We start from the raw sequence: 23,415 nt of genomic DNA on the forward strand, positions 1-23,415 counted from the left end.
TTGCAGCAACCGGTGAAGTTCCCTTTGGGGAGTTTTTCCTGTGTGCTGTTACTTAAATGAGTAGCTTATGGCTCTGCAGTGAAGAAGGAAATGCTACAGAGGGTTTTGCAGCTACCTGGCTTGCAGCACGTGAGTCCCTCCCCAGCTTGCCCAAATCCCAGCAGCAGATGACAAGGACAAGTTCATCCAGCTCTGGCAATGCCAAACGGGAAGCATGTTGCAGAACGTTCCTCCAGCCCTGACCTGCGCCCCTCCATGAGGGGGGACTGCACCCCGCTGCCCCTGTCTGCCCTGCACGTTTACACACTCTCCTATGAATACGCTGAAGGGATCATCTTCCCTCATAAAAATCTAAGGAAAGCTCACATTAAAGGATAAAAGTGGGGCAATGAATTAATAGAAGATTGTCCAATTAATCTTCTCTACATGATTTTACTTTCAAATATAAAATTCTCCTTTGCAACATAGGCTTCAATGCAAAAATTATGCATGGTGGAAAACAACCCATTTTTAGACAAAGACAAATTTATTGTACTGTACAAACTGTTAAATAAATTCTATTTCAAACAACTGTCACTTGTTAGTATTTTTTTCTTTCTGCTATTACACAATTAAACAAAATGAGTAATTTTCCAAAGTACCAGAGTTCTCCTCAATTACAACAAAAGCAGTAATTATGTAATGAGTCTGACCTATTTTTGCTAACTTTCCAAATGTTTTTCATATGACTATCGCCAATGAACACATATGGAAGAGAAATTTTCTTTCTGAGTAGTTCCACACTTATGTTACCCTTGCTTGTTGCTGAGGACTTATTCCTAAACTGTTAAGAACCTTCAAACATCAAAATGTCCATGAGCTATCACGGTAATCTATCGAAGTTGTCAATATTACACACAGTCCATATTCTTCATTTTCCTTAACAGTTAAAAAATATCTGTTACAACCATAACAATAATCCTTGAGATGCCACTCAAGGAGAAGACACATCTTAAAAGCATCAAGAGAAATATCAGATAAAGCAAAACTGACCATTTTCCACTGAGTAAGCCCAATACCATTATCTTCCCCATAAAATCTCAAAGAGCTACAAATACACTTTGTATTTTCTGCAGAAAAGACTACCAGAGCTTCTAAACAGTGCAGCTGCCAACCAACATTAACATTTATTTTTCTGGTACCATAGGGAATGAAGAAACAGTTCTCTGAAGTTCTCTAGTACTATTTTGAGCAACTCCAGAAACCATAACCTCTCTATTTTAAAATGCTTACTGATCTCGCTCGCCTCTGTATGGTTGGCTGGGAACATGAGTAAAGTCTGATTAAGTGCCATCCACTACTGCTGAGCAGGACTCACCGCTGTCCGAACATCAGGGTCGACTTTGTTTCTGCTTCGTTGAAGACAGAGGGAGAACAGCATATAACAATGGTAGTTCTGCAGTTCCCCCCGAGGGAATCCTGAAGTATTCGGGTCATTTTGCTGTCTCGGTATGGAACATGGGTTTTCTAATCAAAATACAAGTAAGAGACAAGAGCAATGTTTTAAGATGATGCTATCAAAATGAGAGAGGGCATGAGTCGACAATGAGCAGTTTAATGGATTTAAAGCATACAGTCCTGAAGAGTAATTATTATGATTGTGCTAAGATTGGATAACCACTCAAGTGAAATCACCAAGAATTAGTTTCTTATCTTTAGCAGAATACCAAAAGCGTCACCAGTTTGTGGTTGGAAATCTAATACTTTCTTCTTTCCGAATCGAAATGTTAGCTTATTTTTTGACATGCGTGGCAAAGAAACAGAAAAATAAAAAAGGCCATTCTTCAACAACACAAAACAGGATTACTTACAGTTCCTTCTGCCAAGGCAGATATCACATTGCCTAGAGCAGACAAAGACTTATTGATATTTTTAGCTTCATCAAGAACAGCGCCCTCCGCTCCAGTTTTGCTGACCTACCAAAGAGAGCAGGCAACAGTCAGGCTCAGCTGCCAGCCAGCGCCTGCACACACTACAGTGCACACCGCGCAACGGTTACAGCTGCTTGTGGAGGAGAAACAAAGCAAACTTACCCTCAGCGTGAAGAACGAGAATTGTACATGCATTTTTTTGTTAGTGGAAGCCTGGAATACCTCCCCCTTTCTTCCAGTGTAAGGGCAAGTTGGTCATTGCTTTGTTAAGGGAAAAGCTGGTAAGTCTGCGCTCACCTGAGGACAGGCGGGGACCACTGCCACGACCAGGCTGTGCAGCCAGGGAACACCACAGGTATGTTCTCGGGGCACACTCAGTGGCACAGCGTTTGCCACCAAACTAGTATCTTGGGCTTCGGGTTTTTTGTGTGCACCGACCAAGAATATCAGGGCAGAAAAAGGATAGTCTCACTCATCCTGACCACAAGGTTTACTGGTCAGCAAACTCGATCCCAAGGTGCCCCAGTCAAGAAGCTTGGTAGCCTGGGACCAGCTCTCCTTTAGACAACAACACAGTTTTATAGTTGTTTCTCCTTCTCTCTTCTTTTTGGCAGGGTGGAGTGGGTGGGGAAGGGCACAGAAATGGAGGATAAAGCCATATATTTTTCTCTACATTAACACTACAGTATCTCTACTGTCCTCTAAAAATGATACATGACATAAAAGGAAACAATATCTTTTAAGACAACAACCTACCAAGGAAACCCTTATTCCAGGTTTTTTGTACAATGTCCAAACCTAATGAACTACAAAATGTAGTTTTCAGAGAATAGAGCCTGACTACACACTCATTTTCTAAACACCACTAGGAGTTTTTTATTTAGCATTTAGCATTATATGCAGTAATAGAGTTTCACGTGATTAATTATTCTGATGGACAGCATCTGCATTGTACTGATGGGTTATCAACCAGAGCGTCCCACTGTGCAACCTGAACCCTGTGCAGCCTATCGAACAAAAATCTTTCGTTTTATTTCTGATTTTCAGAAAGAAACTAAAATCTCCCACCACAACAAAAGACATTGCTTCACCATGAGTAATTATTTTGACACGCACAGTAGTTACCCAGGATCCTGCTTGAATAAAGAATTCCACAGCATTGCAAAATGACGGGGTTTATCATTTCATTTACAGTTACATAACTTTGAACACTCCAGTAGGTGTTAGAATAAGAACTGGGAAAAAATGGTATTTTTTCAGTGCAGTACTGTTCTAGACCATTACTCTTTTGGTAAACAGGTACAGGTTCTTTTCTGGTTAGTATTTTTCTACATTGGAAAGCAGAAAGTCACCACAATCAAGAGAGTTATTCAGGGAGCTTCAGAGAGAATTCAGCTGCCAAACTGCATTACCTGCTGTTATTTCACTGATCTAATATGTGAAATAATTACAGAAAACTTAGAAACAGGACCTATCTGAATATAAGCAAATTAAAATAGCTGTGTACTTTGAAAAGTTACATTAAAATGACATTACTTTGTTAAAATACCTGTACCTGAATGTAAAGCTATAAAAAAGTACACTTGTTCAATCCACTTCATTATAAATGAAGATACATTGTAGATTTTTGGGTTTTGCACTTCATACCAATAGTTATGATCTCTTTTTCTCCATCCCAAATAAAATAAAATTTTAAAAAATGGCCATACTAATGATAAACTTAAATAGGACTTCTGTAAAACCTAGCTTAGTTTGCACTGACACACATTCGCATGATCAGTTTAGTGATCCCACCAGGATCATTCAGCAGTTTAGGAGAAAGGAAAGGTTACCTTCTCGCTTCCAGCCAAGTCAACCAGGTAAAGTTTTCCACTGAGTTTCTTCTCAGTTTCCACATTCTCTTGTTTAATATTAATGAGGAAGATACTGTGGCTCCTAGAGCTGTGTTCATTCATATCTGCAATCACATTTGAACGTGTTTTGTTTAAATGGCTTTAAAACCTGACAAGAAATTGTATTTCATCAGAGCTAGCCCATGGTTAGCAAGTTCAAAAGCATGGAGCCATTCACCGGAGAGCCCAGACCACTGCACTGACAGCAGCACCTGCGCCAAGAGCTGCAAATACAGCTTATGGACTGCAGGATGAGCTCCTACCTTCTCCCAGCATGGCCAAATACCAGATTCATGATAAATGAGAGCCTTGGGAAAAGCAGCTGGTGTTCTTTCTTTCTGTCTGCCTTTTTTTTCAAAGTTTTTTCAGTCCCCTGAAGCAATAAAAATTGGCCAGAAATAGGAAAAAATAACAAAAAGTATCATAGCGTAAGAATAATAAAATAACATTTCACAGATATAGTAAGAAATAAAGGTTCTGTCCTTTTACGCTGCTTCATGAGTATAGACAGCTCATGCAAAAACTGCTGTGATATAACAGAAACTATTTAGACACAGAATTGCAATGAGGATGTACATTCAGCATCCTGGACAGAGGAATAAATTTGAGCTGACCAAAATAGTATAAAGAGAATGAAATAGTAGCTGGGAACATCCCCGTACAATTGTGTGAGGAGATCTCCCAACATTTAGCAAAAGTTTTCATCCAAACCACACTATGTAAATTAAAATTTCAGAGTAATTTTTATTGCTTATATAGTTAAAAATCCTCCTTCACCCAGGCCGCAGGTAAAACACAAGCAGCTCTAGTTTCAGCTTCCACTTATTTTGAGTTTGACTGTAACCACGTTATGCTTGACGTTTCATAAGAAAGCAAAAAGAAAATATCGCAAATCCGTAAACCTCTTTCTCATCTGTTCTCTCTGTTACCATAAACCCCATGACCACCCTTCCCCCATTCCCATCCACAGCAATATTTATATTTAGCTGAGCTCCCTCTTACTCCTCCCATCTCCCAACTTTTTTTTTTTTTTTTCAGTAACACTTCCAAATTCGCTCCTTGCCGTTCCAGTACAGGTGAAATGCACTCCCTGTCAACTTCTGTCAGGATTTTTCTGTGTGCACCAAATGCAACAGGTAGTCTCACAGCAAAAGGTGTATTTGGTTATATTTTGTTAAAGAATAGCAGAAACACCAGAAAAAAACATTACTCAGAAAAAAGAGACGGCATTGCTATTAGTATGATGAGAAAGGCAGGGGAAGACTAAAGCAATAGAGTATTTAACAAAGAAATAAGGCAAAGACATGGACGTGAAAGAAGTTATCCAGTGCATCATAAAAAAATAAAATAAAAATTTAAAAAATATAAACAAAAACCCCCACCAACCCTCTACCCTCCCCAGCTCAAAACTCCACCCCACCACCGAGATCTGAGTTACAAGCTGAGGTTCTGCCACGCTCACTTCTTGGATCAAAGACATCTTAACAGTATAAATTGGGAAACAGGCCAAAGGTACCTGCCTCCTTTATCAACATAACGCTAGCAGGCTGCATGCGACACAATGTCAACGAATCTGGCACAGGCTGAAGCAATTAATTTTTCATTTTTTTTAATTCAGGAAGACTTGTTTGCTTTGCCATCACTGGAACTCAATCCAAGTCACTGCTTCACTGGAACAACTTGCAAGAGATAAACAGGCAGAGCCTGATAACTGCTCTGCAGCCTTTGCCTGCCGTTTGACCAGTGAATTGCTTTGAATTATTGACTTGTAGCACAAAGAAGAATGTATGTACATAATTACAATTCTACATCATTTCAAAATATCTACGCTATGTGTAACAACACATACTCTGACTTTTTATATAACAATGCCATACATTAAATTCAGTTCTCAAAGCTGAAAGTCAACAAATGTTTCTGTACGCAGTGAAGTGGTAAAAAAGGTACACACTATTCACTTTAAAGTGTTATCACTTGCGCATCATTACGTCATTCACATAGGTAAGTTAAAGTACTTTGTGAACACCAAGAATCACGACATCACCAGGAAGCTACACCCACCCTGGAGCCAGAAAAGCCTCCAGGAATACTTACTTGTTACAGCTACATGACGGTTAGCTTTCCCTTCATCAATGACATCCAAAACTTCTTCAGGACTAGATACAAATCTTTCTGTACAACCCTAGAAGTATGCAAGTTGAAAACAGAAAAGCTTAGGAAGTGTCCTAGCACTCCAAATGCTGTCAGGAAAAAGATTTAGCACTGATGAACAAACTAATTAGAAGAACCATCAACATCCAACATGACCACTAGGGAGGCAATGAGCCAAAACATGCCTTTGTGTGACTTTCAGGAGTCCAGGGGATAACTTGAGAGACAGTTTTCTTTCACAAGATTAAAAGACTCTGTCAAATCCAAACATGAAGCAGAAAAGAGTTTCTACACATAGAACACATGGAATGATACAACACATGTTCCTGTTACTAATTTGAGTAAGATTACACACTCAAATTAGTTCTTCCTCTCTCAAACTACGAGATACATCCTTGTTCTCTGCCCTAACGCAATATTTCTGAAGGAATTATTTTATCCTTTTTTTTTTGCCCTCCCCAGGATGAGAATAAACAGAACTGTATGTATATTATTAAGGCTCACATAAATGTAATATACTTATTATGAATGTAAGTGAGGGCCCAGGCTTCATAAACCAAATTCCTAACCTAACAAATCTGTTCTAAAATATTGTGAGATTACAGCATTTATCTGTGCCACAAAATACTAAATAAAAAAATTCTTCGAAACATTCTCTTTCATATCTGACATGAAATGGGAACATGAATACTTTAAATTTAACACCATACTAACAAAATGTAAATGTTTACAGTCAGGAAAATAAAGCAAACATGATTCAAGCCCATTAATATTTCAGGAAACTGTTTAAATCCAAGGACCAACACTAGTTGAACATTCAAGACACGGAACATGAGTTGAATCATTTTGGCAGATGACACTGGGATACAAGTAAATAAATGTGTATGTGAGGAAGAATGAAAAAGCGAGCATCAAATTTTCCTTGTACCTTAACATATGGGACTCTGTTTTTATCTTCATGTACAGCGAGGTTTGTCTTGGACACTAGAAAAAAGGATGGGAGATCATTAGGAATATTCACTCCACAGGTAAATATGTCAACTATAGGCATGACAGACATACAGTGAATTTATTAAGTTCATAAATGTAATACGTGAATATATAAAATATATACATAAATGAGAATTGTAGTCGCTTCCCATTCCTTATGGACTACCAATATTTCTGTTACATAAAACTTGTTTCTTGTTCTGTCAATCTTGCACCTGTTTCTTTAAAATTAACTTCATGGTGCAAAAGCTTTTGTTTATTGCTTGGATTAATAAAATAAACACAGACCAAGCTGGATTTTTGCCAAAGCAGCCAAGAATTTCAAAAGAGATAGAAGAACTCACTGGAATTGAAAATAGCTCATATACGTGCTCCTGGTTTTCTGTTACCCTCAGCATACATTTCTGTCTTCAGAGCGATTCAAGACACACAATTCACACTTGCATTAACATACAGTATGCATACACAGAAACACAAATTGTAAAACAGATCACTCCCAACAAACCCTGCCTAACAGACACAAAGCAAGGAAGAAGTTGCACTGAATGTATTCTAAATTTAACAAAAAAGACTCAACAGAACACTATCTACCTTTTTAAATTACAGTTTTACTTTAAGAATATACATTGCCAGCGAGGCTCAGACCTGCCTTGAAGTCTGTAAAATTCTCTGTACTCATTTATGACGAAGCTATGTTGCGCTGCAGAGGTAGGTGCACAGGAGTCAGAGATCAGATGACTTAAACTGCAAAATTCTCTTTCACAAACGCAGCCATACAGCTTGAACTGAAATCACTCTCAAAGAAAGCAACTGTTTCCACTTAGGCATTGATTCAAAGCACTACACCAAGCCAAAAAACACATCGCATAAGAAATGCAGAACTTACCATCAAGCAGGTCCCTTATTTTGTCCAAATATATCTCAAAGTAGGAAACCTAATTAAATAATCATAAACGTTACAGATTTAAACTTGAGCAATTTAAAAATCTCTGTACCTGTATTTCTACATCTGTCAGAATAAAAAGCACCAAACTAAAAATAAAACCCACCACCCACACAGTTTGAATTACATCTTTCATGTGAACATACTTGTATTTTGAATGATTTAGAAGCCATTGATCTTTCTGCATTGACCAATGATTCATGAGTAAAGTATACAAAAGAACACTTCGGGCAAATCTTATCTTTTTTCTTTTACATAAGCAAAATTGAAAAAAAATATTGAACATAATCAAATCAATTCAGCTACTATTGCATCAGTACAGCTGCATCACAAGAAGGGTCAAGTTTGACAACCGTAAGAGGTATCCTGATACCTGCCGGCACAAAAGCAGGCAGCACCTGCAGTGCTTGAATATAAAAGTTATGTAAACCAAAGCAATATATATTAAACTTTTAAATTAAGCATATGTAAAAGTTCTGTCTTGAATCGAGTCCCAAAGAAAAAACTGAAAATAAGCTTTTCTCTAACAGAAACAATTGTCCTCAAGGGGGGAAAAAAAAAAAAAAAAAAAAAAAAAAAAAGAAGAGAGAGAATGACTGACTGACTCATAATAAAAGAGTATTTGATTCACAGAAGCAAACAGAAATATGTTAGGGATGTGGTGCCTGCCCATACCCTTAATAAACTTTATTCAGCAATTATTTAGCTGGAATGCTAGATGGTTAAATTATAGGTATCAGTATACTCTAGTTATTTAGTACAGTATCATTTTCTCTCATGTGAAAAATAAATTGTTCTGGTTTTTTTTAGTCTGAGTTGATCTTATGTGACAACTGCTATTAAATACAGATGTATTTTGCTTTTGTGCATTTACTTCACCTGTGTCCCATTTAAAGCCATCCTCTGGACCAGCTCGTTTCACCCAGACTTAACTCACATGCTTTATATTATCCTCCCAACACACTGCTGAGGACCAAGACACACAGGAGATACCAAGTTCCCCTCCCTGTTCTAAATGGCTGTCTATTAAAGAGGGAGAGGAAAAAAAATTATACTAATTTTCAACGTTGGCTCAGTTATTTAAAGAGTGTGACAGTTTGGTTAAATTCTTGCTCCCAGTGACAGAACACGCATTTCTCTCAATGACAGCTCTTTGTATCATCACTCACTCATTCAGTGCTACTTCGGCAGCTTTTCTGTTAAGATATTCATAAATGTCAACCATGATAGGAAACCACTGAAACAATTCAGTGCTGGCAGAACATGATTTATAAAGTGATAAGCTTCTGCTGGCTGTGATAGGAATTTCCTATGTCTTGTACAAGGGGGTGCCCATCTGCAGAACAGCAATAGCCACAGGGGAGCTTTACAGATCATGAAAAGAAATCGGTGTCACCCCTATGGAAGTCATTTCTATGAAAACTCAGAGATGTCTCTTCTTAAGGTGCTCAGTATTTTACAATCTAAGGTCTATTAAAATACTTAGATGGATTATTGTACTTCATAAAGCTCTTCTGTCTGTACTTCAGGCGCACCCCTACAAACAGGCACTGCTAAGAAGGTTCTCAATACAAAATGATCTAGTCCTTCCAGAAGATCAGTGGCTGGTTCAGAGGTACTCTGCTAGATTATTGAAGCAAATTAAAAAAAAAAAAAATATATACACACTCAAACACGGAGAGATATACCACCAGAAATGCTTCAAGGGCTTCAATGCAAGCAGCACTAAAAAGTCACCCATGTCTAACTTGGAGGCACAAGAGGGACACAGGAGGAGAGCTCCATTCTCAGAGGGCATGACCTGGTCACAGCAGGAGAAGGGACAGTGTTTTCACACTCTACCTGTACTCAGCTCCTTACCTTTACTGAAGTATAGCATATATATAGTATACCTGTACTGGGGTGCGCTACGTATCTTTTGTGTGGTTTGGGGGTGGGGTGGGATATGACGCAGAGGAGTACTCCTTTTGCCTGCAATCCGCTGGGTAATTTTCCTGATGTCTGCTCGGAAGCGAGCTGCAGCCTGACCCCAGCTCTGCCAGATGGACCAGTGCCCCCCCACGGCTGAGAGCTCCCCGGGAGACCGGATGAACAGTCGGAATTAAAGGTCACTCAAAACATTTGAGAGCTCATATGGTTGTGATCAAGATAGGGACATGGAAAAACGTAATAGCTGTTCAAATTGAGACTTAGACCACTATCTTAAGGAAATACATAAGATTTGGAGCTAAAAATCACTTCTAAACATCCTTCTGTAAATTGCCCAAAGCCATCTTTCCTCCATTTCAAACCCTCATATATTATGGAGGGCTGTTTATATCCTTGAGATAGGAACATGATGCCAGTATTCTCACAGACATCATGAAGACCAATGGTATTTATGGTCATAACTAGTAGGGCACAGCCATCGGAGAAGGCGCAGAGAAATTAGTGTTTCCTTACCATGCTGGCCAGCCTGTCAACTGTGGTGAGAGGCAAGGCAACCAACAGACTAGCAAACCTGAGCTGAAAACACTCATGAAAAGTTTCTGTCAAAGGCTAGTAACTGTATTAGATTATTTCTAGTAAATATCTTCAGTAACACAATGGCTTTTTGAGTTACAAAAGGGAGAAAGGAAAAATTCTGCAGCACAACATTATAGCGTGAATGCTATAGATCTTCCCATCCATCTCAACCTTCTTCCACCCGACCCATTTCATAACACGTCATTCTGCATTTATTTACCTTTATATGAAACTCCAGGTTTTCATCCATGGAGTAGATGTGATCAAAGATGTCATGTGCAATTCTCGGAATGATTCCCATGAGCTGAGGGTCGTGCAGCTTCCCCTGTGGACACAAAACCAAACCGTAACTTGGAGAACCTTGCTCAGGCACCAGCGAGGAGAAAGCCTTGTCCAAACACGCCCTCCTCCAGCGGGTCCCCGTGAGCGTGCTGGCTGCTCTAGGGGAATTGCTTGATATAAGCGCACAGAGAAGGTGGCAGAATGACTCAACATGTTAGCAGCCTTCACCTGACAGAGCACCTATTTGTTCTGGCAGCTCCTACTGTTTGCCAAGCGTGCTGTCCTGCCGCTATGTACACTGGCGCTCTCCGACAAAAGATAGGCAAATAAACACAAACATACAAATTAAAGCCTGGTTCTCCCAGTTAAATCAGATATTTAGCAACATGTCAGAAACAAGAAGTATTAAAGCATTTTGTTTCTCTTTCACCACTGTGCTAGAAAGCTAAAGGGAAATCTGGGTTGCAGGGATTTGAGGATTAGAGTAATATATTCTGATTTGAGCTTGCTGGGCCTATTGCCAGAGAACCGTGCCTTGCAAACACTACCGTTCTTCACATTAACTTGCACAACTACTTTCCTCTATTCTTTAAAGAAGTGAATATTAACTAAACCCAACAATTTCCCTGGCCACGTTGCATCTTGTAGTTGCATTGCTCTTTTTGAAAAAGCCAGACATGCACAGGAAAGCTAACAATACTTGAAAACTGAACAGAAATACAAATTCAAAATTAAAACCTTTTCTGACTACAACATACATTGTACTTTTGTTTCCAAATGTTTTATGAAACTGCTTAAATATGCAACAAGTCAGTAGTCGTAAGACTCCATCAGAACATAGTGCCTGGAAACTCTAATACACCTTTTGAACATAACTGTGCCCAAGTAACACTGCACATCTCAGCACCACAAAGCACCGAACTCTGAACAGGTGGAGGGAATGACTGTTTTTTAAAATATAGTGGGTAACTGTACAACTCCAAATCATGGGAAGTCAGACTTGATTGGTTATTACCAAAAACTATTAAACACCAAGATATTATTTTTTTTAGGAAAACAGGAGGAAAATCATACACACGTCCTTTTTTTCAATATTATGTATGTTTGCGAATGACTGCTGTGTCACATTGACCTGTTTTCCAAGTTTCTCAGCTTTTACTTGTACACTCAGATACAGCCTTCCTAGACATTGCTTTCTTTATGCTAAAGCCAGTGAATTGTCAACTTCTACGCATCAGCCTAGCATGAAGGAAATTTATCATGAAGAACCGACACAATCTCTTCCTCCATCTCAAAGGCCGTATTTAAAATAGTTACTAAGCTTCTGCCCGCAAATTACATAAACATCTTGGGGAGAAAAAAAGGGGAGGTAATATAGCTAAATCAATTACATTGCTGACTGCCTTGCCTATAAGGCATAACTCAGCTGGATCTAAACCATATTTAATTTATATTATACAGATAATATTACCTTCTGCAGCAGAAGCAGTTACACCCTATACCATATACAACATCCTATTAAGCTTCTCAAAAAATAAGAAGTCCTTGTCATATGCCAGACCATTTCATTTCAGACTATGAGAATGAAAAAGAAGGTGATTAAATATACTAAATCCCTGATAGAGGGGAAAACTTGTGTGCACAAACACACACTGAAATCAAACCCCAACACCTTCTTTTGCCTTGCCAGCACAGCACTCGGTTCCGTCACACATCGCTGTTACTGAGCAGACTGCAATGCAATTTCCACACTCTCCATCCCTTCTCCCTGAAAAGCTCACTGAAACCAACTGACCGCCCCGTATTACTGCTCAAAGAAAATTTTCCCCAAGAAGGGAAAAGAGTTTTTCCTAAACCAGAATAAACGGAGATTTGTTGGTATTTCTTCAGTGCACAGAAATCCAACCAAAGGTGTGTCTACACCTTGAAGTACTGCAAAATGCACGATTCCTAAGGCAGCAAAAGGAGCTGCAAAGCCAGGAATGCCAGAGCTGTGCAGTGCCCCCTTTTCTACAGCAGCTTTGGTCCAGCTGGGCTGTTAGCTCTGCCAAAGGGTGGTTTGAATTCAAAGTTTTGTTGCAGAGACTTCTGTCTGCGCAGGGGTGCATCAGCTTTGGGATCACTGCACCAGGTAAACGCATCCCCTAATAATTGTGGGGAAGTGACAAGTTACAAAACTATTTCATTAAGCATTCCCCCAATCTAACAAGCCCTGTAATAACTATGCTTTCCTTTTATCTTCTGAGCTACAGAAAGCTATGTAATCAATCTGTAAAACATGATTAAATGTGTATGTAACTCAACCACTTCGTCTACAACTTCTTGGGCTCAGGCCTTCTCACCATTTAAGCCTGGAGAAACTTCAGTGAAGCAAGATCACATTCAATGCTTTAAGAAGAAAGAGTTAAGATCTTTAAAACACTGTAACACCAGCAGTCTGTGAAGCATTGGAAAATACCCCTTTTTACGCCACTGTAAATGAATTTTTATTAAAACAAGAGATGACTGAAGAAGGTTCCACTCCAATTTACAGACACCATAAACTGAAAGGGAAGAGAAAGATAGAGGCAGGCTATTCACTGGAAAGCTGCAATAATAAAACCCCCCACTCTCATGGATTTAGCTGTAAGCTCAGAAAGAGTTTGGAGACATGTGCTGCTGCTGCCATGCTGACGCTGCAGTTAGTAAACTCCCCCAAAGCACCCGGACAGAGAGTTCTCTGCTCATTAAAGCCTCTCATTTTAATAAGGACATTAATTTCCACATTTAAACAGAGCAGGCAGGCACTAGCTAGCGAAGCGTAACATTTGAGAGAGTGCTGGTTTATGTCAGGATGTTGACATGACTACAGTCTATAGGGACCAGTACTGAAAACTCTACTGTAAGGTTAAAGCCCCTCAATATAATCTTATGGGCAAAACCATGTAATTTTTTAAGGTTTCTATCCTGCTATACAGGTTGGTAAATATTTTATCTAGCACAGGAGAAAGACCTACATATGTCAAAAAGCCTATCCTAGCTATATTATACTACCATGTCCTGTTCAAGATTAACACTAACACTATGAAGCATTTCACATTTCACAGAAAATCCTCCATAACAGCTTTACCAAAAGGATTTACTATTTCTTCAACTTCATACTATTTTTTTCTTCCACAACATACTTTCGCAACTTTACAAGAGGTTGTTAGGTTAAAAGGGGGATTAAAACTGAATATAGACTTGATTCCACTTTAAAATGACAGCTTTTTCTTTATTAAAGTAAAACAGCCATTTCTCTACAGTAATTTTCTTTATCGCAGCTTGTAATTCTGAATATAAATTGGCTTTAAGAGATCTTTCCCCATGCCATGTGGAAGCACCAGCTCAAGCCCTGCAGACATTTTGATTTAATTACATACAGAGCTGGTGGATTACTCAGCCATTGTGCCATCTGTGAGGGCTGAGCTAGTGATTTCCCCCATCCTTGCAAGGACAGACTTAATTAGATATGAGGCATCAGTTATTGCATCCTCCAGGAAAGGAGCAACTGTGGCAATCGAACAACAATTTCACCAGGGCCTGTTGGCCCCAGAGAATATTGCTTCCCTTCTCCTTTCACCTTCATGTTAGGTAGGTCACCTGTGTTAATCGTGTAGCAAAACCATCTGATGCTGTTAGATGAAGGAAAGCTCATTTTTTTCCTTTCATTTAGCAAAACTTTGCTGTAGACCTCCTGTTTAAAGTTCACAGCTGAAACAAAATGCTCTAAGACATACACATCCAGCTTGTACAGTGCTGTGATGGAACAATCCTATGTGGGGATTAAATGCTTGAATGATCCTCCTTTTTTAGCAAGAGACTAAAATATCTAATGTCTTGTAACTGAACAGTAAAAAAAAAAAAAATCACAGGGAAAAACTACACTGTCACACGTCATACAGCAGAAATACGAACATACTTAGGACTTCAACCACTGGAATTTGGTATAATTTGGTATTTCTTCTCCAAAGCAACAATTCTCAAAAATTCATTCATCTATGCTGCAGCATGTGAGAGTGGTATTCCCAGAAGGGGAGTGCAAATGAGAAAACCAATAACCAAGGCATAAATTTTCATAATCCTGCATACAAGGGAACTCTGCAGACCCTTATTACTGTTTTCATTTGTGCATTAACAAATCTCACCCAAAGCCTTTAAAATATACACATACCCAAACTGTTATGACAAATATGGAGAACATATACTTGATATTTTTCACTCAGTGCATTTATTAGCCTACAGATACCTAGCTAAACAACTGAAAAAAACTCCACATTGCAAAAAAATACTACAGTTTAAAAGGCAGGAGAAGCTAAACACACTCAGATCTCTTTTTATATGTCACTCACAGCTGAGTGCTCCAGATAGCTGGTTTGTTCAGGTAATTGGTACACATAATTTTACTGCTGCTAGCAAACTGATTTAATTTTGCCACTGTACCTCCATAGTATGCGTTTTTCCTGATGACGTCTGTCCATAAGCAAAGATTGTGCCATTGTAGCCTTCAAGAACATCTGCAAGAAGAAAAACAAAACTCATATCGACATCTTAAAGCTGGATTAGCAGCTTTTCCCAAGACTTCTACGACGTTGAAACTCAATCAGAAAACAGTTTGGGCAATAAAGAATGGGAAAAATACAATGTAACAAGTTACCTTTAGGCCAAAAAAAAAAAAAAGCGTAACAACATCTAAAGTAGAGAATTGCAGAATTACTGATATCTCTGTCATTTTCCTGGTAAAAAAGTATCTTTGGACATTAGACATCAGCCAATATACCTGTGTAACATAGGAAAAAGGAAACCTAATTGTATGCATTTTAAACCATTGTGCACCACAAAGAAAATTAAACAAACTCATATATTTCTACTACTGTAACAGCATCAACAGTTCACAGCCTCATTAATTTCCAAGCTTGTCTGCAAAGCGGGAAGAAAGTTAGACCAACAGGAATTTGCTTTATTGAAAATATACTTCTCTCAAGGCAGAATGAGTAATTTTATATTGCATTACGATACAAAAATATCCATTTTTAACTTAGCAGTGGTTAACATCTATAGTAACTTGCAGCAGTCCAGGAGGGTTGTAAACCAGCTGGTTCTTGGGCACAGTCCCACGGCCGGTCGGTGCCGCTGAAAGGATTGCTGGCCTGGGCTGGCTCCAGGAAGGGAATTTAGAGCCTTGTAGGGCCATCTACTCATGCAGCGTTCATGGAACAGAAGAGTAACACTTATTCTAGTTGCTAATCAAGAACGCAGAAAACCTTCAATCTAAAAATTGGCACCAATAACCCTGTGCTGCCCCCATCAGTCTCTGCTGAAAGACCCCCCAGAGCCCCCAAGAAGGGTAGGGCCAGGGTGCTGTGCCTGGGGACACCCACCTTGCCCCCACACCGTGCCTGGCGCCTCTTGCCACGGGCCAGCAGCACTGTACGGGGTCCCAGAGCTCTGCCACAGAGCAGAACCACCAGGCAGCAAGAGAGCAGCAAAGCCGGGGGGAGCTGCCGGCGAAAAATAAAAGCAAAGGGAAAGCTCAGCGCCTGCCGAGGGGCACGGGAGCCGCCAGCAGAGCCCAGGGACCACCAGGGGCAGAGGGTTCCCTGCCCACGGCCTCTTCTGAACCATCTCCTGCTTTCGGAGTTGCCTCTGCTTCTGAAAGGTGTTCTGTTTCCCACCCTCTGCACCTATACTCATAGAGGCCGCCAGGAGAAAAAAGTATAAATGTGCATGTGTGTAAATATAAACACACAACTGTATTATATATAATTACATAAAAGGTCATACATAGTGCGTTTACATAAACACACACAAAAAATCTCCTTATTTGTATCTCCATGTGTATGTATGTCGATGGTCCAGATAGGAAGGATAATTAATTAAGATATGTCTATTTAAAAAGAATGAAGAAGGAACAAGAATGAAGACAATTCAAGGGAAAAGCCTCAGAAAGGTGATTTCAAAGAAAAGAAATGGATAAAAAGAAAGGAAGGGAAAGAGATATTTTTCAAAGACACTGGCTATACAGACCCACATTTCCTATATAGCAATACTGAGTAAGGATGAAGTTAGAATGAAGCCATTTAAAAATATACATTCTAATTAAACACAGAGTATAACCATTTAAGTTGTGGCAGAACTATGTTGGGGAGCTGAAGAGACCAGACATGCCAGAGGTTGTATAAACCTCAACAGAGTATTGTTGGGCAAATTTTCCAAATCTTGAAATCTAGGAGAACGGCAAGGTTAGAGACTATAATTACTGTCATTCTCATATTAACATTTTGTATGAATTTAGCATCCTTATCCATTTATAAAAATAGAGACTCTGCTTGCTCTTGCCTTAAAGAAACAAACTTTAAAATAAGTAATATAAATAATAATTGCATGGATAAAAACGCAGCTGTCCAGCCACAGATGCAGTGCTAACCTGAGTTCACACCTTCGACCCATTACTTTCCCAGCAGGCTTCTAAACAGAGCCAAATTTCATGTTATTGGTATTTCAAAACATTCACTCACCAGTTCTACTCTGAAGCAAACACCTCGCTGATTTTCAGTTCAGCAGAAGGCAAACCCGAGTGGAAGGAAGGGCTGGGCTGCGGCAGGGAGAGCAGCCGGCGAGCCTCCTCTGCCTGCACCCCCTTCAAAGCCCCTTTGCTTGCACTTTCACGGGTGCCATTTTCATGCCATTATTTCCAATAAATACCCAATATACACTAAGCATTGTCCTTGGAAGTTATTAAAATATTAACAAGAGAAAATTCCTTATGATTGTTGATGATTACAACTTTACAACTGTCCTCGTTTCAGCTGGGAGAGAGTTAATTTTCTTCTCAGCAGCTAGTGCAGTGCTGTGCTTTGGGTTTGGTGGGAGAACAATGTTGATGGCACACGGATGGTTTTATTGTTGCTGGGTAATGTTTATACTAAATCAAGGACTTATGGGTTTCCTGGGCCCTGCCAGCTGGAGGAGCACAGAAAATTGGGAGAGGACACAGCCAGGACAGGTGACCCGAACTAGCCAGAGATGTATTCGTACCATATGGCATCACGCTGATTATATATACTGGGGGAAGAAGGAAGGGGGGGACATTTGGAGCAATGGCATTTGTCTTCCCAAGTAACCTTGGGCACGCTGGAGCCCTGCTTTCCTGGGGATGGCTGAATGCCTTCCTGCTGATGGAAAGCAATGAATGAATTCTTTGTTTTGCTTTGCTTGTGTGCGCGGCTTTTGCTTTACCTATTAAATTGTTCTTATCTCAACCCTGAGTCTGACATTCCTTTCCGATCCTCCTCCCCATCCCTCTGGGTGAGGGGGAGCGAGTGGCTGTGAAGTGCTGGGTTGCTGGCTGGGGTTAAACCACGACAATGACAAATCCTACTGGGAGCTCCACTCAGCTGGCACCAGTGCATCTAACTTGGGAGAACCAGCAGAAACACGAAGCGCAGGACCAAGGAGGCAGAGAGGGAGATGCAGGCAAGGATCTGCAGTGTAAGGGCGGTGGCAGCAGCTCACAGGAGATAAAAGTTACATCTCATTTTTTTAATACAAAAAATGTTATTTCCTTGTAAAAGGGTAATTAATAATAAATTTCAAAATAGCCGACAGGTAAGGCTATATTTAATGCAACTGCATTTTAAATTTTTGAAATAAAATGCTTACTTGACACTTATTTAATACACACACACATGTATAAACACAACAGGGAAGCAGTCACATTTAACTTTTGAGGCTACATCCAGTTGTAAAGTACCCTGTATCTATTGTGTATAGAAGGCTCCATCTTTGTTAGCCAGCAAAGAAAGAAAATACTTTGTCTTTGGACTTTTTTATTTTAAACTAAAATCCAGCTGGAAGCTGGAAAAGAAGGAAGGTTCATTTTCCTCTTTAGATGAAAATCAGCACATGGCGAAGATGAACTACAGGGTCTGGAAGGCGCACAGAACTAGAGTTTCAAGGTGTTCAGGTATCAAAAAATATAAATAATTGTCCTGGGGTGGGGCAGGGTGTTCAGAAATCTTTGAGCAAACACGTGCAACTCTTGTTTGTTTCCAGAAAACCACCTAGCATCCAAACACCTTTAAATTCCCAGCACAGTTAAACAGAATCTAAGAGTTTATTACTATTATTTCCTCTTTTTACTAAACTCTGTTAACGGAAAAAATAAAACAGTTTGAATTAAGAGAAAAAAAGGTTTATTATCTTCAGGTAAATGCAAGGTACAATGTCAGCTCTATACCGGTACACAGCCTAGGGGGAAAATGACCTGATTAATCAGCTGTTACATAAGAAAACTGCTCAGAATTTGCACCAATTTACACAAAGATATGCCCAAGGAAGCATAGATAAGTACTGTAGCTTCCCAAATAGCAAAAGATACCTTATTCTGTAAAAAAAAAAAAAAGTCCTTTGCATCACCTGCAATTAAAAGTCAGTGGTCTCGCCAGCAGAAGAGGTTACTTTTGTTGGAAGGCTTCGCCCTTATGATAGTTCACATATCATCTGTCAACTGACTGGAGACAGTCCCAGACAGAAACAGCCTGCACAAAACTTGAGGGATCGAGGTAAGAAGGGGAAAACACAGATCAAGAAAGTGACTGAAGAAAGATCAGTTGGGATTTTTACATAACTTGTAGTAAACAAAAACCGCCCAGGTGCTTTTCCTAACTCCTGGTCCAACTCTAATATGTTTCCAAGTTTGATTTACCCTCCCCACAAAAGCCAGCTACACAACTCAGCCAGTCAACTGCTGCCAGATGGCCTTTCTCCTGATGAGTATGAATAGGACAAGTACATTTCCATGACCAAATTTCTACTCTATACTTATCTTTTCCATCTCTAAAGTTTCTAGTTCTGCAACTCAACATTTGAGGCCTGTATTTGTAACCAGAATAGAAAGTCAATAAGCTACCCAGTGAGAGCAAATCCACCACCCAAAAATCGTAAATTTTCTGCTCCGCACAGGACACAAAAACGTGCAGATGTTCACATGTGCACTAAGGTGCTCACAGCTCCAGTGCTCAGCAACAGCCTGGGCTGTTATATATTCTCCCTCCCCTCAATGTAACAGTAGGAAAGATGCAAAAGCCCATCCATCTGTGTAGACTGAGAAGATAAAGCTGTTTTCTGGCAAGTGAGAGCGATGGGAAACAAAGCAAAAGTGGTGGCAATTACACACTATTGTTCCCTGTCAGGTTTACTGATATTTCTCAGTTTGGTTACAAAAATGCAAATGCAAGTTCCCAACCTGTGGTCATGTGCGCCAATGATGATTTCCCACATGCTTCCATTACTGGTGCTTCTGCCTTTGGGAGCACCTTCAAACAGCATCCCACACCCACCCCGATGCAAACCCCTGTAACACACAGATAGCTTCTCCTCCTCTAGAACACTCCTTGTTTCTCACGTCTGGAATGTGAAATACTTGGACTTAGTCACCGAGTTGTTTACTTCAACCTAATGCCATTGCTTTAACGGAAAAAACTCACCATCATTTAGATCGTTCTCACTATCAACATACTTATTATAACCATTGTTTTAGAGACTGTTAGGCCAGCTGGCATTTTCTGTAATAACATTAATAACAATGAAACCATCAGCCATTTCATGGCAGTATAATGAAAACTGGTAACAACTGGTAACCTTGAAGAGCTATCTAAAAAAAGTCTCAAAAAATTTAAATAGTGCTCCAAGTCGTAATGCACTCAGCTTATATTTCCATGTAGTTAATTACATTGTTCCAGTCTATCAGAAACAGCCCAGTCCGTTTCACATTCTTCACTTTATTATGCTTTACACTGGAAAATAAACCTAAGGAAATAGAAGTCCAGAGCTCAAGAACATCACTCCAGTAATGCTGCACACTCCCTCCTTCTCTCCCCCTCTCCCTTTCTCTCCCCATCACTCTCCTTCTCACTTTCCCTCCCTTTTTTTTCCCCCCATTTCTCTTTTCCTTTCTTCTACACCCTCCCCCCCATCAAACTTGCCTTAGTTAACACACACGTAAAAGCACATTTGAACTCTATTTTCAAAAAGGATTTTGGAAAGTATTTGCTTTTCTATTTGGTTAATGACTGCTTAGTCACTGGTTTAGGTCTTCCAAATTGCTCTCAAACGGGATTTTATTTCTCTCACCATTTTCAGAGGAAACCAACTTCCACAGGGGATATAAACACCCTCTGCAAGCCTACAGACAGTGCTGTGTTTCTGCTAGCACACACTGTAGTATTGAAACAGTTTCCCAAACTTCCAGGGGTTGAGTGGTGTGTCATCAACCCCAACTAATGATTTCTAAGCTCTGCAACTCCAATCCCACCAGTTTTTATTAAAGGCTCACTCTTCTGAAGTCAGAATTGCCCTAATTAGGCTCCCCACTGAGAAGCAGCAACTGAAGTCTAATGACTCGTTTCCTCTCTTCAGCATCAAATAATTTACCTTCTGGTCCTCACTCCCAATCACCTAAACAACACACACGTTGGTCTGTTGGAGGCTGTCCGAGTGAGCCAGCCTATCTCCTCCAGAACAGAGCCCAGGGTTTGCAGCAGGGCTGCTCACCCCAGGGACCTCTCCCCACCAGTGGACGCACCAGCTCTCAGCAGATCCAGTTGCATGCCTGAAACTCTGGTGAGTCCTTCAACACTGCTTCAGTAGCTCCTGCACCTCTGAGCAACCCCAGATCTCTCATGCCACATAAATTCTACAGCATTTCACATGCAACCTTGCGATGCTATACAAGCACAACTCTGACCAGCTCTGACACCACTCCTACCATCCACATACCTTGATTTAAAAACACACACTGAGGACCAAGTCTTGAAGGGCACAGGGACACTACACAAGGCCAGGGAATGACTTCATCGTAACCTCTGGGATGCTGTGGCAGTTCTAGGGCCACTGACTACCCAGCATCAGAACCAAGCGAGAGGTCTGATGGCAATTTGGGAGGTGGGGGAAATAAGGCAGGCAATTAAATTGCACCCAAAAAGTTTGATTCTCAAGTTAAAAATCTTGAAATTTCAACAGTTTATGAAGGTTTTGTTTTAAACAAATAGGGTGCTAGCCAATAGGAACTTGTGTTGTCATTTCATTTTTAAGTGCAAGCTGTATGCATGCAAAGCAGCTACCAAAGCAGCACCTTCTGCGTTCCCCTGTAATGGCCCATCAATTCCTCCAGTCAAAGACAGAGCTATTCCGTGTTCATCCCACACTGAACAGGCTCACACTGCATGAACAACATGCTTTTTGTTGCTTATCATATAACACAAAAAGCAAATATTTGTGTAACACATGCAAGGAGCAAGTAAGGAACAGCTACTCCAATTCCTTCAGCTTCTTTTTCTTTGTTTGACTTGGGTTTTGTGTTTAGGTTTTGTTGTTTGGGGTTTTTTTTTTTTGCTTTTTTGTTTTGTTTTCACAGGCAAGTCCTTAAAAAAGGTAACAACTGGAGTTAACTAATTATTAAACTCCCATACAGACAACTAAACATTTATTATCCAGTCTTGAGGGGACAGGGAAACACCTTTTTTCCTCCCCCCAGGCAGGAATAAACAAAGACAACACCTACCTTTAACAATCTGCTTGGCACAGGCGTTATAAACTTGTTCCTGGGTTGTATTAGGAGGTAACACTCTATCAAAGACATAAGGCTTCCCTTGCTGCAAACAAAAGAGAAACTCTGTAAGATAAAGAACATTTAAAACAATTCACAGACCCAATTTAACAGGCATCCTGAAACGCAGCATTTACTACAAAGGAAGCCATTCAGTGCAATGGAGACGACAATATTTTGTTGACTAAACAGATGTGTCATCTTGCGTGCTTCAAAACCATCTTCTCTATAGCTGGCAAATAAAACGCGGCATATGTTTTCTGTGTGTTCACATTTGGGTCAGCAGCTACAGTTGCAGGAAACAATAAGCTGAAATATCAGCAACTGAAAGTTGATTTTCTCTCTCTCCTGGGAGTTAAGGGGGGATAGCCATCTAAATATTTGCGAAAGATTTGCTGTTCATTACTACAAACTAGCGAAAGCTGCGGTGTGAGAAACAGCAATCAGACTCAAGAGACTCAGGAGTCTGCAAGGTCCTGAGAGCTGTCTTCTGCTGAGGGCAGGGTGGTCCAGCATGGTCCCAGCATCCCAGAATGGCCACAGCATCCCAGAATGGCCAGGGTGGGGAGGCACCTCTGGAGATCACCTAGTGCAGCCCCCAGCTAAAGCAAGCTCTCCTAGAGCAGTGTGCAGAGCCGCATCCAGGAGGGTTTGAATATCTCCAGAGAAGGAGACATAGCCTCTCTGAGGTTGCCCAAGCCTGGTTCCAGCACACTATGTGTCCCTTCAGCAGAAATAACCTGGTTTCATTTCTGTGCTAACATGCAAGTTGGTGAAACCGTAGGTGAGACCCCAACCAGGCAGCCCAGTCAGACTGTTTTGTTGCCCTAAGCTTGTATTTTATACAGAAATTGTCATGATTTTTATGTTTAGCACCAACAACTAACAAGATGCCATGTGGCAAGAGCTCCAAAATGACGTTATGAACAGAACTGGGGCCATTCCAGGTTGTGAATCACCACCGTCTCACCAGACACTGCGCTGCCCTAGTTCCCAGGTGACACCACGACTGACACTTACTCACAGGGTAGCACAACCCGCACATACACTTTTAGAAAATTTTGATTCCTCTTCGTAGCAAGTATAATTGGTTACAAGAGAAACAGCATATTAGCA

The 23,415-nt window shown here is 40.3% G+C and overlaps 1 protein-coding gene across 1 annotated transcript in view; it reads right to left on the bottom strand.

Annotated features, from left to right (window-relative positions):
* The window catches only part of KIF5C (kinesin family member 5C), an 85,401-nt gene that overhangs the window by 36,953 nt on the left and 25,033 nt on the right, over positions 1-23,415 (bottom strand). The window contains exons 2-10 of the mRNA XM_040602928.1: positions 22,255-22,345; positions 15,135-15,208; positions 10,612-10,716; positions 7,830-7,878; positions 6,882-6,937; positions 5,897-5,984; positions 3,743-3,867; positions 1,851-1,955; positions 1,358-1,506 (exon numbers count right to left, since the gene is read on the bottom strand). Coding sequence (XP_040458862.1) covers positions 1,358-1,506; positions 1,851-1,955; positions 3,743-3,867; positions 5,897-5,984; positions 6,882-6,937; positions 7,830-7,878; positions 10,612-10,716; positions 15,135-15,208; positions 22,255-22,345 — 842 coding nt within the window. The remainder of the gene's footprint in view (positions 1-1,357; positions 1,507-1,850; positions 1,956-3,742; positions 3,868-5,896; positions 5,985-6,881; positions 6,938-7,829; positions 7,879-10,611; positions 10,717-15,134; positions 15,209-22,254; positions 22,346-23,415) is intronic.

This window comes from Falco naumanni, chromosome 8, assembly GCF_017639655.2.
Source record: "Falco naumanni isolate bFalNau1 chromosome 8, bFalNau1.pat, whole genome shotgun sequence".
NCBI lineage: Eukaryota > Metazoa > Chordata > Aves > Falconiformes > Falconidae > Falco > Falco naumanni.